The 16,111-nt window shown below is 38.2% G+C and overlaps 1 protein-coding gene across 7 annotated transcripts in view; it reads right to left on the bottom strand.

Annotated features, from left to right (window-relative positions):
• Positions 1-16,111, bottom strand: part of KCNIP4 (Kv channel interacting protein 4) — a 345,478-nt gene that overhangs the window by 6,665 nt on the left and 322,702 nt on the right. For 5 of the 7 annotated variants that reach the window (XM_009887639.1, XM_009887638.1, XM_009887637.1 and 2 more), the window contains 5 exons: positions 16,041-16,110; positions 10,378-10,448; positions 1,925-2,032; positions 703-807; positions 313-375 (listed from right to left, as the gene is read on the bottom strand). In XM_009887639.1, coding sequence (XP_009885941.1) covers positions 313-375; positions 703-807; positions 1,925-2,032; positions 10,378-10,448; positions 16,041-16,110 — 417 coding nt within the window. Of the gene's footprint in view, positions 1-312; positions 376-702; positions 808-1,924; positions 2,033-10,377; positions 10,490-13,318; positions 13,344-16,040 lie in introns of all 7 variants that reach the window. The other 2 variants (XM_009887643.1, XM_009887644.1) reach the window with 2 other exon arrangements.

Here is a 16,111-nt window from a genome sequence, read left to right on the forward strand (position 1 = left end):
TATGCAGCTGAATGTGAAGAAATGTTTGCTGCCAAGTGAAAAAAAACCACTCTTAAAGAGAGAGGGGATGCAGACACAGTTGTCTAATAAGCAATGACAGCTTGTAGATAACTTCTCTTTTACAGATTCAGGTGACAAATTTATTTACATTGTTTAGTGGTTTTGTGTAAGGGTGTATATACATACTCTACCTTGGGAAAATACTGTCCCTGGTATTAGGATTACCATCACTGTCACTCCAGAAATCTGTGTAGCAGTAGGACAGCATTAGCCAACAGATACAGGTTCAGTACTTAATCACTGGGTACTTACTTTCTGGCAGCTCTCGATGAATTCGTCTATGGTAACTACTCCATCTTTGTTTTTGTCCATTTTCTGTTCAGAAAGAATAAGAATGTATGTTTATCCTAACACTGTGTAAAACAAGTCCTTTTTATTTTTCATTTCAGTTATGTGTCAGCCTATGAATAACCAGGCCAACATGCTTTAAAGATGTAGTAAGTGATATACTAGAATAAGCTTAAGGAGTTTATTGTTGAAAAAGCGAGGTGTAATGAGTAGATCTGAGAAACTTGGGATGGAACCAGAGAGAGAATAAGGATTACAAAATTGGTAGGATATGCAAAACTGGTACAACAATGAAAATCTATCCTTACCTGCTATCAGAGCAGGTTTTTTGGCTCCCTATGTTACCTGACCCACCTGGAAAAAAGTTTCCACATGTTGTCTAGGCGCATCCTCCTTGAGAACAGGATAGGTGCATTTCCCCATCATATCATATATTGCTTTCATGATATCAAGCATTTCCTGAAGAGAAAAAAAAATATCTATGTATATATCTATGAGGTGCATTATAGACACTGCTTTGACTCGGGATACATAAATGATTTTTAGGATTTACATTTTAGGATTTACATATTAGAATAAAATTTTGAGATTGTGCCTGTTATTTTATGACTGAACTGCTTCAAGAAAGAATTACTACGTTCCTAGAAATTCTAGCATGTTAGTTCAGTTTTCATAGATAAACTTGTTAAATAGGTGTATATGTATGATTTTGATTTTAAATGATTTAGAATATGTGTAAGTTCATGAATTGTGGGAAGAACCTCCTTAGGTCTTGTGAATAAAACTAAATGGGAAAAGAAGTTCTGTAACAGTAAGTGATGGTCAAAACACACCAACTTCTTACAATTGAGTTTTCTCTAGAGAAAATAGAAACACCTATGCACACACCTGCACATATGCAAAGACTTCTCCTTTTATATCAAAGGCTTTGAATTTTGTTAATAGAGTGCCTTGTGAAAACTCTAAGAATAATTGTCAAAAAAAGTCATCTGCCAGTATGCTGAGAAATTATTCTATAGATTACCTTTTTAAAATAATCATGAAGTGTTTTTCTAAAAGTGTAAAATTATAAGTGCAAAAAGACCCAATTTTGAAAAATCATTTATTTTTGTGAAGGCACTCATTTGGTCCCACTGCAATTTATGTGTGTGTTTAAATCTTTGCACAGTGAAAAATGTAAGAATCTTTTTCTATAAATTCTGTTTCAAGTAAAAATTTTTAGAAGTAGATTTATTTTTTGTGGCCCACTTACTTAATTCTTTTTTGTCCAAATATCCTACCAAGCTACTTTATTCTAGTGACTGTATGTGCCAATACATAGGCATAAGTTGAAGCCAAACTTTTTGGTGCCTGGAGAATTCTGACCTTTTACAATTTCTGTGATGATTTTTCTTTTTCAGTTCTTAGGTATACCTTTAAAATGAGAAGATTATTTTTTAGCATGTCTGGTTTCATAATATGTTACATGTTTATTTGTTAACACGTCTGATTTAAGGATGAAGCCATTCTTCTTTGAAAGCAGGACTTACATATACAATCTTTAGTTTCAGTGATTAGTGTAAAAAGTGGACCTTACCTCTTTAGTGATATATCCATCCTTATTTATATCATACAAATTGAAAGCCCAGTTCAGTTTCTCTTGTACTGTCCCTCGGAGTAAAATTGAGAGACCCATAACAAAATCCTAAATAGACAAAAGGTCTCGGTCAGTTTGGAATGAAGAAGTTTTTCACAAACGTTCAGAAATCCAGAATAATGCATTTGCCAGGAGCATGTAAGTCTTGAAAGATGTTTTGTTTCTATTTCTTTTGCTTCACAGTAAGTGTTAAGGATTGCTGTTTTTTTAAATGATTTAAAATCTAGGCACTGTATGCTACACTCACAATTAATAAGTAAATAGAGCAATTTTCTATAAAATAAGCCTCACATAAGCAGTTGCTGTTGAACTTGATATCAGGGAAAAGCAATCCCCATGGTTTAATGGTCCAAAAAGACTCTTAAGTGGGAGTTAGATTAATCTAAACACAGGAGACCAATTTTGGGAGAAGTATTTACTAAGGAACATTAAATTCTTGTTAAATCTATACGTTGTTGGAAGTGGAATATGTGGTTCCCAGACGTCTTAGATCAATCTGTGTAGTCAACTTTTGAAAGTTCATGTATGCAATAGTACACCTCAATGCTTAAACTTTTATTGAAATATCATAGGGAATAATATTTATTATGTGTCTGTGTGCCACTGTAATGGTTTTGTGACCTGCTAGTGCTCTATTGCTGTAAAGCTATTCCACAGAAATAAAGCAGAAGACCTTTGAGATTATTTACACATAATGTTTGGTTATAGATTTTTGTTTCATAGTTAATACTCTGTTGACAGCACAAACCTCATCTACATTTAGTGAGCATCTCCAGATTGGAGAAAATTTTGACTGCTACCTGTCCTCTGTATTTCTTAGCATGTTAACTTCTTTTTTAAACAATTGCTTTTTTTTTTTTTTATTAACTGTCTCAACCACCTTTTTCTATTTGATAAACTTGTAAACTCATAAATCTGTGAAATCATCACCATAATAGGTTAAGCAAAATATGGCAAGAGCTTATACTTAAATGTGCACTTCTCTGTCATTGGCAAAGACATACAGGAAGTCTTAGAGTAACGTTAAATAAAGACTATACAAGCTGAAAAAATTCTTATCAACACTGGCAAAGTTTATGCATTTCCCTAAAAAAGGAACAATGGAAAAGACTGCACTGAGGTTAGACATAAAGGTCTGATATACCACACAGTGAAATAAGTATACCCAATACAGAAGCATACACAGATATCACAACTCATAGGAGTCTCTTTTGACAGCTTCAGTCTTTTTAACAATTCAAGTGGTATGCTCTGGGTTTTCTTAGTCTGTCATAAATTTCTGTCTTATTGGTATATGTGCCCTTTGGGGTAAATGGATACATGAATCTTGAAAGAGTTTTGCTCAACTTGTGTACATCTTGATGACTAATTGAGGGTCACAGGGTTATATCTCCAAACAGCTCTTTAACAATGTACTATTAAGTATTAAAATGTTTGAGAAATTCAGAACAGATTTGATCACGTTACAGCATTAGCAATTAACCTTTTTAATTCAGTACCATTTCTTCACATCTTTTCTGCACTGTTTTACATTCTTGATGTGGCCTTTCCTGAAGTCCTTTGCAAAGGTCTCCAACACTTTTATTTTCTTAGGGTTTTATATTTCAGGACTCTGAATTTATTTTTAATTGCCACCAGCAATATTTTTGCATTTTTTTTCTATCAAAACCATATCTATTTTTCTTGTCCTGATTATTTCTCTTTCTTCCTTTGATGCACTACCCATATGTTAGCTGGCTCCCTGGCATCATTCATATCCCCATTTGCAAAGCTGCCCTTCCATCATCGATGGTAAAAAACACACATAAAAAACCCCTTGACTTTATGCTGTTTTGCATAGGACTGAATGTCCTTATAAAAGCTGAGACAACTCAAAACCTTCCAGATGTGTGCTCTAAACTTTGCAAGAGCGGGTCATCTTCCATATTGCATTAACACTTTTGGGAATCATATGTAGTTCAGGTACATTGCCTTTGTCTGAGTGTTGTACAGGAGTCCATCTCAGGAACAACAGAAAGGACTTGTCATAAAAGAAAGTGGTGATGAGCTGAATAAGAACCAGTTAGTACGGGCTATCTTTTCTACATACTCACTTTTGTACAATTGAAGAATACAGCAATAAAATCATAGAATCATAGAATGATTTAGGTTGGAAAGGACCTTGAAGATCATCGAGTTCTAACCCCCCTGCCATAGGCAGGGACCCCTCCCACTAGACCAGGTTGCCCAAGGCCACGTCCAGCCTGGCCTTGAACACCTCCAGGGATGGGGCCTCAACAACCTCTCTAGGGAACCTGTTCCAGTGCCTTACCACCCTTAAGGTGAAAAACTTCTTCCGAATGTTTAATCTAAAACTGCCCTCTACCAGATTAAAGCCATTCCCCCTCATCCTGTCACTACATGCCCTAGTAAAAAGTCCTTCCCCAGCTCTCCTGTAGGCCCCCTTTAGGTACTGGAAGGCCGCAATAAGACCTCCCCGGAGCCTTCTCTTCTCCAGGCTGACCAGCCTCAGCTCTCTCAGCCTCTCCTCATAGGAGAGGTGCTCCAGCCCTCGGATCATCCTTGTGGCTCTCCTCTGGACACGGTCCAGCAGGTCCATGTCTTTCTTATATTGAGGACTCCAGAGCTGGATGCAGTACTCCAGGTGGGGTCTCACTAGAGTGGAGTAGAGGGGCAGAATCACCTCCCTTGACCTGCTGGCCATGCTTCTTTTGATGCAGCCCAGGATACGGTTGGCCTTCTGGGCTGCGATTTCCAAAATCACGGAGAACAGGAAAATCTGATTCAATGGACGTAGGCTAAATGGGGTGTTTTGGGCTAGATCCTCAAAGAGAAAAGGGCTCTGCATGGTGGAAGGCAATGTGCGTGTCCGGAGCAGTATAGCTCTGCTAGCTGTTAAACTAGTAAACCGGTGCAGAATGCTGTAGTAAAGCATCAGTACTTTGGGTAGCAGCTAAGCTCAGAGAGAATCTGTCTATATGCTTGTTACCAACAACTCAGTGACGCATGAATGAGGCACACCATTTAGCACGGAGCATGGACCCAAGTCCTCATTATGGTATTGGAATACCCAGATGTGTTTTCCTTCCTGGTTTGGACATCCGATTTATGTGGGCAGAGGGATTCTACTTTTAAAGTCTACTTACTTTTGAAGCAAGATTCACAGTGCTGCTTGGGACACTTACATCCCCTGAGGAGGCAAACACTGTTCCCTGATAGGGACTGTTCTGCTCAGCTGAGCACCTGATGAGGAGGGCTGCATCTGATCTATGGTCACAAAGATGCCTAACATGCTGGAGGAGGTCTGGACTCAGACACAACTCTAGGTCAGGTCTCTCTTCAGTCTGTGACAACGATGTTAGAAGCACAGGAGCCCGTGCATTGGTACTTGCCTTTACTCCTTTCCACAGCTTCCTATTTCTAACTTTCTCTCTTCTTGCTGAGTGTGCTAATACCTGTGAAGACCTCCATTAAATGACAAACTCTCCAGTGCCTAACTTTGATTCTGCAAAAAAAGGGAGATGTCTCACTGAAGGGCTGCAAAACAGAGCATCGTTGACCCTGTGCAGGCGATTCTCGGTGCTTAGTATCACAGCCTGCTTAACGTCTCAGTTCTGTGCTACAGCTGTACGGAGCCTCTGGTTGTGATCTGGGATTAACTCATATTTGATTTTTTTTTTTTCCAGCAGTGATCAATTATCTCTTAGAAAGGTTGTTGATGACTTCTGATTGCTTTATCCCTCAGTAATTCTTTGGGGTGAACTAGTTCATTAATGAATTAATTAACAAGCTTAATAGTGTGCTGTCTCAAATCCGTGGGAAAGCTTAAAATTATTCCACCTGATCATGTGTTCCTTTATGTCTTGTTCAAGGCCAGAAGAAGTAGGTAGGCAGGCACCTAAATCCATTTTTCCGATTTAGCCCTTAGGATTTTGGAAAGGAATCAAGCCATGAATGTTAGCCACAGAAGTGGCGGAGTCCTGGCGCGTGTAGAACAAAGATCACCGAGGAAGAGCTGCTGTTAAGTGGAAATATAGTTCTTTGCAGCTATTTCACACCTGCTGGTATTAAAATGCTTATGAGATCACCACTGTACTGAGAAAACTTAGTTCATTTCCTACATGACACGAACAAGACTTTTTGTGTTGAACAGAGAATCACATTTGGGTACATTCATTAAACTGCTACTCTCATATTACTGCCTTGGAGACAATGACTGTTCATCACTATTATTAGTGAAATACCAAAGTTTTGTTTGATCTTAAGAGCTGGACTCTCCTACAGAACTAAGTTAACATGTTAGTTCATTTATTAATTAATGCAACAATTGAGGAATAAAGCAATCAGAAAATCACCAACAACTTTGCTAAGAATTATTAACTTTTTTTTTTTTTGAGAAACAAATACAAGTTTGGTTTTGACTAAAAATGACAAAAATCTTTAAACATCTGCATTGCATTTGGGCACGGCTCTGTACTTTAAGGCACTGAGAATTAGTGGGATTACTGAGTGATTTTCCTCTCATCAAGATCACATTTAGAATAGCCTTAATCTGCATCTACAACAAACTAAGGATAATGATTTGAATATTTGCATGTGGATGCAACGTGCTTTACCTTTGACTATATGTCTGAGGTTAATTAACCTCAATTTTCCTGACTCTATAAATAGCATTTAAGCCCAGATCTTCATTTTGGTTCAGTTACAGTATTCATGCAGCAAGTGGAAACCTTGATTTCACATCTGTCTCTGACGGAAACAAGAACTTCAGTTCACTAATATGCCAAAAGAGCCCTTCAATAGCTGGGTCACTGGGTTTTCTGAAACTGTCCCTCACGTTAAAGCGAAAAGCAAACTAGTTGGCATAACTAATGAAAAGTTAGTCTCCAAATTGATACAATCATGAGATAAGGAGAGATAGGTTCAAGCAGCTAGCTTAATGAGTTTGGTTTTATGCTACATAAAATGCTTCGGTTGGAGAGCCTGACTCCTATCAGAGAGTATACAGATTTAGAGGTGACAAAACTCTCAGGACATAGCAATCTCAGCAAGCAATCTCATCCAATGAAGGTGCGTGTTTAAGTTGTGCTAAAGGCCAACACTTACTGCTGATGGTTGAAAATTTGAGGAAAAAGGAGCAAAAAGCTAGAACAAATTGTCTCTTTCTTCTCCCCCACAACTCCATCTACCGCTGCTTCATTAGAAAAAGGAGAGTGCAACACAAAAAATATCATTCTTACCTACATTCTTTTAGTACCATTTCAGATTTTTCTATCCTTTTTACATAGAAGAGAGCTGGAGTGTTTTATCAAAGGTCATTACGTTAAACTTCATATACTCCTACATTTTTATATAGAAAGTAAATTGGGATGAATGATTATTTATTCTCCAGATTTTTAAATCACCTGCTTTTTCTCCATATTTTGTGGGTGTGTTTTGTTTTTTTTTTTTCACTAATGGAAATTAGAAAACTATAGTACGGATTAGTACAGAAAGAATATGGCACAGTTGCACCTACGACAAAAAGGAGCAGGAAAAAAATGACATTATTGTATTTTTCACATTTCAAAACATCTGCTTTCACATTTTGTGGCTACTTTCATATGATTAGAAAAAACCCTAAACATTTTTTAACATACGGAGAATGCTTACAGAGCAGCTATCATACAGTTTGTAAGTATGCTGCTACATGGTACAGGGACACAGAAAAGTCTTTTGACAGCTGTAGAGTTATGCTGGATTCACAATTAGTGCAAATAATATCAAAGTCTGGATCACTCTGTGTCGATATTGAACAAAAGTAAGCTGGAAATGTCTGTTTTGGCAAAGACAAAAACACCGTTTCTTTTATTTACCTGATTTATTTTATTCCAAAGCCTATTTTTGTATACAGACTTGCACTTTGAGATATTCAAATCCCTTAAAAACGGCTTCACATCTACTGCGTTTCTTAAGGCTTTCTGCCTGATATACAAATATCAACAAATTGTCCAGGAAAGATAAAAAAGCTTCATTAATTCTCATTATTCTTAAAGAGAGCAGCAGAAATACTTCTTAAATAACGATGTTAAAAATGTTTTCCTTCATTGTCTCTGGTATTGCTGACTTGACCAGAAGAATTCCTTGTAGAACTAGCCTATGTACAGCAGATGTGAATAAAGCCTCCGTTCCCACTTCTAGTTTCACATGGAACCCATTGATTTCAGCTGCTCAGAAAAAGGCAGACAGGGTTCATGTTTTTTTTAAATAAATCAAAATAATCCTCCACAAAATGATCTGGTTATAGTCCCAGTTGAGGTATAGATTTCTGATCACAGTGCACCTGCTTGGCGAGGCTTCTCTTTCCATATTACATCAATAATAAAGCAATGAAAATGCTTTCAAAAAAATTTCTGTCAGACCTCACAATATCATTCACTCAAGTAAATCATAAAAGCACATATAGGACATTTAAATAAATTTAAAGTGGGTGTATTTGTCACAATCCAATCTCAAGTTGTAAGGATATAATTTGTCTACTATAAACAAAACAAAACAAAGCAAAACATGACAAAGCAAAAATATCCTTTAGCAAATGAACTGAGATTTTTTTTTTTTTTTAATTCTATAGTTTAAAATAATGGCTCCTTCACAGTATTTTGTACACCCTGCTTTCATCTAAACTATTGCAGTGAGTTGCCCTTTTCACCATGTTATTGCATTGATGATCGTATTGGGTTTGTGTGTCAAGGTTTTGGTAGCAGGGGGTTGCAGGGCTGGCTTCTGTAAGAAGCTGCTAGAGGCTTCCCTTATGTCTGCTAGAGACAATGGCAGATGTCTCCAAGACAAACACGCCACTGGCCAAGGCCGAGCCCATCGGTGATGGTGGTAGCATCTCTGGGATAACATATTTAAGAAAGGGGGGGAAAAAACCTGCATGACTGCAGCCTGAAAGATGAATAAGAATATGTGAGAGCAACAACTCTGCAGACACCGAGGTCAGTGAAGACAGATGGTGAGTGAGGAGGTGCTCCAGGTGCTGGAGCAGAGATTCCCCTGCAGCCCATGGTGAAGACCATGGTGAGGCATGCTGTCCCCCTGCAGCCCATGGACATCCTCCGTGGAGCAGATATCCACCTGCAGCCCACGGAGGACCACACACCAGAGCAGGTGGGTGCCTGAAGGAGGCTGTGAGACCACAGGAAGCCCGCGCTGGAGAAGGCTCCTTGCAGGACCAATGGACCCATAGAGAGAGGAGCCCACACTAGAGCAGGTTTGCTGGCAGGACTTATGACCCCATGGGGGACCCACACTGGAGCAGTCTCTTCCTGAAGGACTGCACCCTGTGGAAGGGACCCATGCTGGAGCAGTTTGTGAAGAAGTGCAGCCTGTGGGAAGGACTCACTTTGAGAAGTCTGCGGAAAACTGTCTCCTGTGGGATGGTCTCCACACTGAAGCAGTGTGAGTATGAGGAGTCCTCCCCCTGAGGAGGACAGAGCGTCAGAGACAACCTGCGATGAACTAACCAAAACACCCATTCCCCATCCCCCTGCGCTACTTAGGAGGAGGAAGTAGAGAAACGTGGGAGTGAAGTGGAGCCTGGGAAGAAGGGATGGGTGGGGGGAAGGTGTTTTAATATTTGGGTTTTATTTCTCATCACCCTACTCTTATTTGATTGGCAATAAACTAAATTAATTTTTCCCAAATTGAGTCTGTTTTGCCCATGACGGTAACTCGTGAGCAATCTCCCTGTCCTTATCTCCACCCATGAGCCTTTCATTATATTTCCTCTCCCCTGTCCAGCTGAGGAGGGGAGTGATAGAGCGGCTTTGGTGGGCACCTGGTGTCCAGCCAGGGTCAACCCACCACAATGATACCAGCCTTTGCAGGTGATCACATTGGCCTTAGCAGAGAAAGGCAGAATTTTGAAAACAGACTGAGCAGTTAAATGGAGGTAGGATGAGTTTCAAACACTTGTGCTTTTAGATACATTTGCTTTAAAGCCTTTTTTTTTGTAGAGCCGCCTTCTGGAAATTAATAGAACGTGTGAGCAATCCTGTTTTGGCTGAGTCAACCCTGTAACATTAGTTGTAGTTCAGAGTCCTTCTCACCTTGCAGAGCCAGGGAGGAAGATAAGGATTATTTAATGTAACTTGCTTATAAATTGGGTTACCTTTTAAATTTACAGATTTATGAAAATATTACATAGCAGCACAGTCTGAGTTACCATTTCAGGATGTACAATTGTAAAATAATAATAACTTTCATAAATACATTGAAAATACTTGAAACTTGAGTCACATAAGCTAAATTTTTCATAATGTGAGCCATATAATAAAGCCACTAAACAAGACTTAATTACAAGAAAAGGCAAAATATTCAATTGCAGAGAAAGAAGTAACAGCATCACTTACCTCAAAACTTACAGATCCATTGTGATCAGTGTCAAATGCATTAAACAGAAAATGTGCATAAGTTGTGGAATCTACAATTGAAAACAGTAAAAATAATTTATAGTAAGCACATCTTATTTAATTTCATTCCATGAAAAAAATTGATACCAAGATATATTTTGATACCAAAATTTGATAGCAAGACTAAATTTTCAATTCAGCTCAAACTTCTCTTTTGGCAGGGGAGAAGGGGTAAATTATAAGTGCAAGTATTTGGGTAGCTACACTGTAAGGAATGGAAAATCTAAAATTCTACTCTAGAATATCTTTATTAATTTTCATCACCATTTCTACTCATCACTGATACCTGAATGAATAGCAAAGAGGCCACATTATTGTACTCTGAAACAACCTGCATTAATGGGAACGCTACTTTATCAGTCAAATGAGATCTCGTATTTAAAGAAACAAAATATGTTCATTTGTTCACTTTAAATGAGGGAAGCAGACACTACCATCTGTGCATCTGGTGTATTGTTTTTAGTCTGAAGACAGGCCTGTTACCCAAACTGAAGATGATCTTCTCAGAAAGCTGCAGCTGCACTCAGGTCTTATGCTCACCCACAGATGAGAGAAAATCCTGTCCAGAGAAGCAGGTCCTTAAAGCACGGTATAAGAACTAGGTGTTTAAAAACCTTGGAAAAACTGGCTGTGACTAACTGAAGTGGTCAATAAGACTCTTAAAGATGACCGTAAACAAGTGATCCCTTCACTAATTATTTGTATACTTTTCAAACCTACTGACCAGTGAAGATCGACTCATTTTAGAAACATAAAACAGCACGGATATAAATCTGACAAGCCTCTAAGTTTTTGTAAAGATCCATCTTTCCATTTCCACTGAATGCCTTCTGAGAGGCACAACCTGGTCCAGGAGTAATATATTGGGAAGACAGAACTCCAGCAACTGCCCTGTTGATGTGAGGTACAAGCTGCTGGGGTTATGGGAAGTCAGCTTTCCTCAGAGTCTTTTCCCTCCCTCAAAACCATGCAAATTAATGTAAGCTGAGGTATTGTTTACTTTTAATACTCATTGCTTTGCTCTTTCCATTTCATGTATTTACACTAATTTTAGGTTAATTAACATTAACCTCACAAACTTTTAATAAAGTGAGAAGTGTTATGAAATCCATGTCCTTTTTGCAGGAAAAAACCACCCATGGAAAACCCTCCAGTGCTGTGGTGCCTTTTTCTGATTTCTTGGCACTAAACTATTTTACCTTTCATATGTTTATTTGTCACAGCCCAAAATATTGTTTTGAATTTAGCTAAGTGATAGCCTTGAGTCACCTAAAATGCCACCCTGACTCCAAGAATGAAAAAAAAAAACCCACCATTGAGACATTTGTTCATTCATCCATGTATCCAGTCATCAGTGTAATTGCTTAAGCATAGCCTAGCAGATAAATTCCCACTTTAATTGAGAAATGTAAATTTTTGTACTTCAATTTATATTTAGGATTTTAATAGTCATATCTTCTATAATCTACTGAGACTTCTGTTGCACAACAGAATATACTATGCAAACCATCTTCAGGGAAAAAGCATATTAGAGAGGTATAATTACTTTAAACTGAATTTTAAATTCCCATTCTCTGGTCATTCATTTCTTAAAAACATGTGAAATATTCCTAATTATTTTCTGTAGATTTACAGAAAACACATAAAGGGGTTTTGTTGTTTGTTGCCCATACATGATACAATATACTACTCCTTTTGTATGATGGTATATGGTAACAAAATCTCTAGTTAAAGAATGTTTTATTTCTAGTAAACCCTTCTGAAAAAAAAAAAAACCAACAAAAAAACAACAAAACACCAAAACCAAAAAACAACAGAGGTGTTTTTCAGGATTGCTTATTGAGGCAATTATGGTCTGAAATTTTGCCTCAACAAACATGGCAGGATGAGGTATACTAGTCTTTTAATTAGAGCTACTTAATGTGATTTCTCTCTGCTCCACCCCCCTAAATCTTGAACATTAATCATGTTAGACAAAAGCTTGACTTTTTAGATAAAATACATTTTCTTTTCAACGATTGGATATCATAACTACTAGGCTAAATTGATATTTTGACAAGTTGAGACAGGAACAGATATTAGATCAGAATTCCTTTGAAATACACCATTAAAACATTTGAAAAATCAGAGACAAAAAATGGTAGTCATTATACATCTGAGAGCATGCTTTATTAAACCATGAACATAATCTGTTCTGTTCATAACTGAGGAGGAGTGTAATAATGATTCAGTGTCTGGATTCTCATCTACAAGCTGCCCGTCTGAAGAACAAATCCAAGTAATATTTCAGGCGATCCACTGCCTGAACACAGGGGGCCTATTCATTCACCTGTATTTCTAAAAAGAACTAACTGGAGTGCCTTTCCAGCATGGAAAGCTTTTTACAAAGCTACTTCTGCCTTTTAAAATACATTGATTTTACTGCAGATCTGTGTCATCTCCTTTGTTACTCTGACTGTGGCTCCCTTATCCTCTTTCTACTCCTGTCCCTTGTCCTAAATAGTCTTGAAAATCGCTTGATGAAGTGACTCGCTGGATGACATTGGAAAATGACTTTTTGGTGATTGCTTAGTCACCCTGAAGCTTAAAATCTGACACAACTTCATTCTGTTTGCTCAGATATGAACTGTTATAACGATACACCATGTTGTATCTGGTTTTGCATTACATAGACAATTGGGACACAGATCTCCATGTGCAACACGTGTTTTAATGTGGGGACAACTTTAAAACTTATTTTTTTCCTCTTTAATATTCAGACATACCTAAAAGCAATCTTTTAAGCACAACTGAAATTTAAAGGCCTCAGCTGCACACAGTATTTTGGCAATACATTCAAAGATTTAAGTCTTAACTGGACACTTAAATATGATTATCTCACCCTGTTGTTAGCAAGCAGGGATATGCTAATACAGACAGTTAATTGGGCTTTGAAGATACCTTGGGTAATGTGAGGAACAAAGAATAGACTTTGTCTCCCATACCTCTCAGAAAATGGCATAAGTCAACACAGGCACCTACAAAACAGCACAAAACCTACACAAAACATCTCAGGTCTCAGTGGTCCTACAGAAATGAAAGGATTACTGATGTGAGCTGTTACTCTTCCAGGGTGATTCATCTCTTCCGCTGTTTCCACTGAATATTTTTCCTGACATTCTGAGAAATACTACATAAGCCTTTCACATTTGTTTGTGCTGTCTTTATGCACTGCTTAGGCCGCACGCTGTTGCATGGAGGCCATGGAGGATGGGGAGGGAAGGGGACAGCTGCTGGTGGTCCCGTCTTGGTGCTCTTCACTGAAATCTCTAAAATGGCTCTATTGAGAAAGCTGGAAATGCTGCTACTAGTACACAACATCTGTTCTGACAAGTGAATTATCTAGATTCTATACTTTTCTACCATGTTAAAAATCTAACATTTTACCATATTTTAAGTTAAAATTTTAAGCTAAAGAAGCAAGAAGAAAAAGCACAATTTTTTTCCAGAATAGTGTAGCCCCCTTGTTGCAGGTAGAGTAATGGTGTTGTTGAAATTGCAGCGAATAGTGTAACCCCGTGCCCCTGGAATGCAATATTGCCATTGCTACTAAGAAGGCCCAAGTTTTATAGGGAGTTTGCCCCAGGGTGGAGGCTCCCTCAGCTCGCAGCTTTGTTTCCCGCGCTTTAGCTGTGACAGCAGTTTCTCCAACTGATCAGGTTTCTAAGGGTGATTGTTTTTACTTCTGTGGTGCAGCTATAGCTTTATACAGGTAGCAGAAACAAGCAGTTATGCTCTGTAGAAGTAGATATGTACTCCTCTAACATAATGATGCATTGGAGAGAAGAACTTTTTGCCTCGTTTGTTTGCAGCGGCCTTGAGCAGCGGAAAGACGGCATGCAGCGCAGAGGAGAGCAGGTGTGGGATGAGACGGGATGGGGCACAGGCTGGCATTGGAGACTCCACAGCTATAAGCAACTCACCCAGGGTCAGTTAAAGGAACGCAGGTGTGGACCTGGACAAAACTGGGTTTAGGGTAGGAAAGATATCAAAGAAATAATATCTAACACATGTAAAAGGTACCACTTGCAATAGATTCGGGTGTAATGTGGAGCTGCAAACCAATGGAGAAAAAGAACGGCGTAAAAATGCATTAGCAGATATGTAGAAATGACCCCAGGTGAATCCCAGAGCGAGGAAGAGGAAAGCACCAACATGAACATCCCATTCCTCCTGGGAAGGACTCCAGATGCCGACAGCCCACTGCAGTCCCCACCTCCTCTCCCAAATGATGCCACCGCCCTCAAGGCCCAGAGGACCAGTAGAAGGACGAGAGCATTAGCACCAGGAGAAGGGTAGGAACTAAGAATTGTGTATATGAAATTATTATTATTATACATTAATATTCTTTCCTTTCTGTAACAATTAGGTCGGAACTAATAGAGATTAGGCTTTTAGATTACATTTATTCTCTCACTAGGTTTTAGCTTTACTTGTATAAAAGGTGAGCTTTCTCTTTGCCCATAAACAATTTTAAGTGTAACGATAGGAAATACTTTTTTTTTTTAAATATTATTATTTTAAGTGTAGTAAAGATGTAGTAAATCACATGCAAAGAATTATTTGCACTAGCCAGAGTAACTAAAAAATGTAATATCTGAAACTGTAATTGTTACCCTGGTTTAAAAGCTTAGATACAGAAATAATCAGTAGGCGGGTCAACTTTTTTAGCCTTTTGTTCTTCCCTATTGAGTGTGCATACTCGTTAAGGATTTCTGTGATAGTAATCTACACTGAATGCTGCTCTTTACCTTCTAGGTCTTTATTTGAAACAAAACTAATTGGGAGATGTTTTGTTCCTACCAATTACACGTGCTTTTTTTAAAATACAAGTGAAAAGAAAGAGGTATGAACAGTCCCAGGGAAACATGCAAATCTCAAGAGCTGTAGGAGAAGATGAAGAGACAGCATTGAAGAGCTATTGGAGAATATGAAGAGGGAGGTTTGAATAGTAAAAGCAAGAGGCAGAAAAGAGAGGAAAACAATTCAAACTTCAAGAAAATCCAAGGTTCAAGGCAAAAAAAACTATTATACATTTTTGTGTTACCTTCATTACATTAAAAGATAATGAAGATAAAGAAATTAATGAAACCCCTGGAAATTAATTAATTGAAAGTAAAGGTAGCAAAAAAAGCCCTCATTGAAGTAGAGAAACCTCACAGAAGTCAAGGGAGTTCTGCCATTGATATTAGGGGGTACTCTTAGTGCCTCCTACAGTTTTCATTCGTACTGTGAAAGGTTTTGTGGACTGAAAGGGAGTGGGGAAGACTGAGTAGAAAGTTTGAAAGGAAATAATCTACTCAGAGAAACCTGGTTTTCAGAGATAGGCATGCACAGGTGGTATCATAACAGGATACTGACTTCTGGTAGTTATCATTGCATTTGATTCAGAAATATATACTTCAAAATGTGTCCAGCCATCAAGTACCCACCCCATGAGTTCAGACAAAGTTTGAGATAACCATCTCATTAATTTGAACAAGAAGCTCTTTTGTCAGACATAGACACTAACAAACATAACTCACTGTACACTGTGGTACCAATTATGTCTGCCAAGTACTCACCTCCCTGTGGAAAGAACTGAGAGTAAATCTCTTTGAAGGTTTCTTCGTTGACAACACCACTGGGGCATTCC

Source organism: Charadrius vociferus, unplaced genomic scaffold (genome assembly GCF_000708025.1).
Source record: "Charadrius vociferus isolate BGI_N301 unplaced genomic scaffold, ASM70802v2 scaffold306, whole genome shotgun sequence".
In the NCBI taxonomy this organism is placed as follows: Eukaryota; Metazoa; Chordata; class Aves; order Charadriiformes; family Charadriidae; genus Charadrius; species Charadrius vociferus.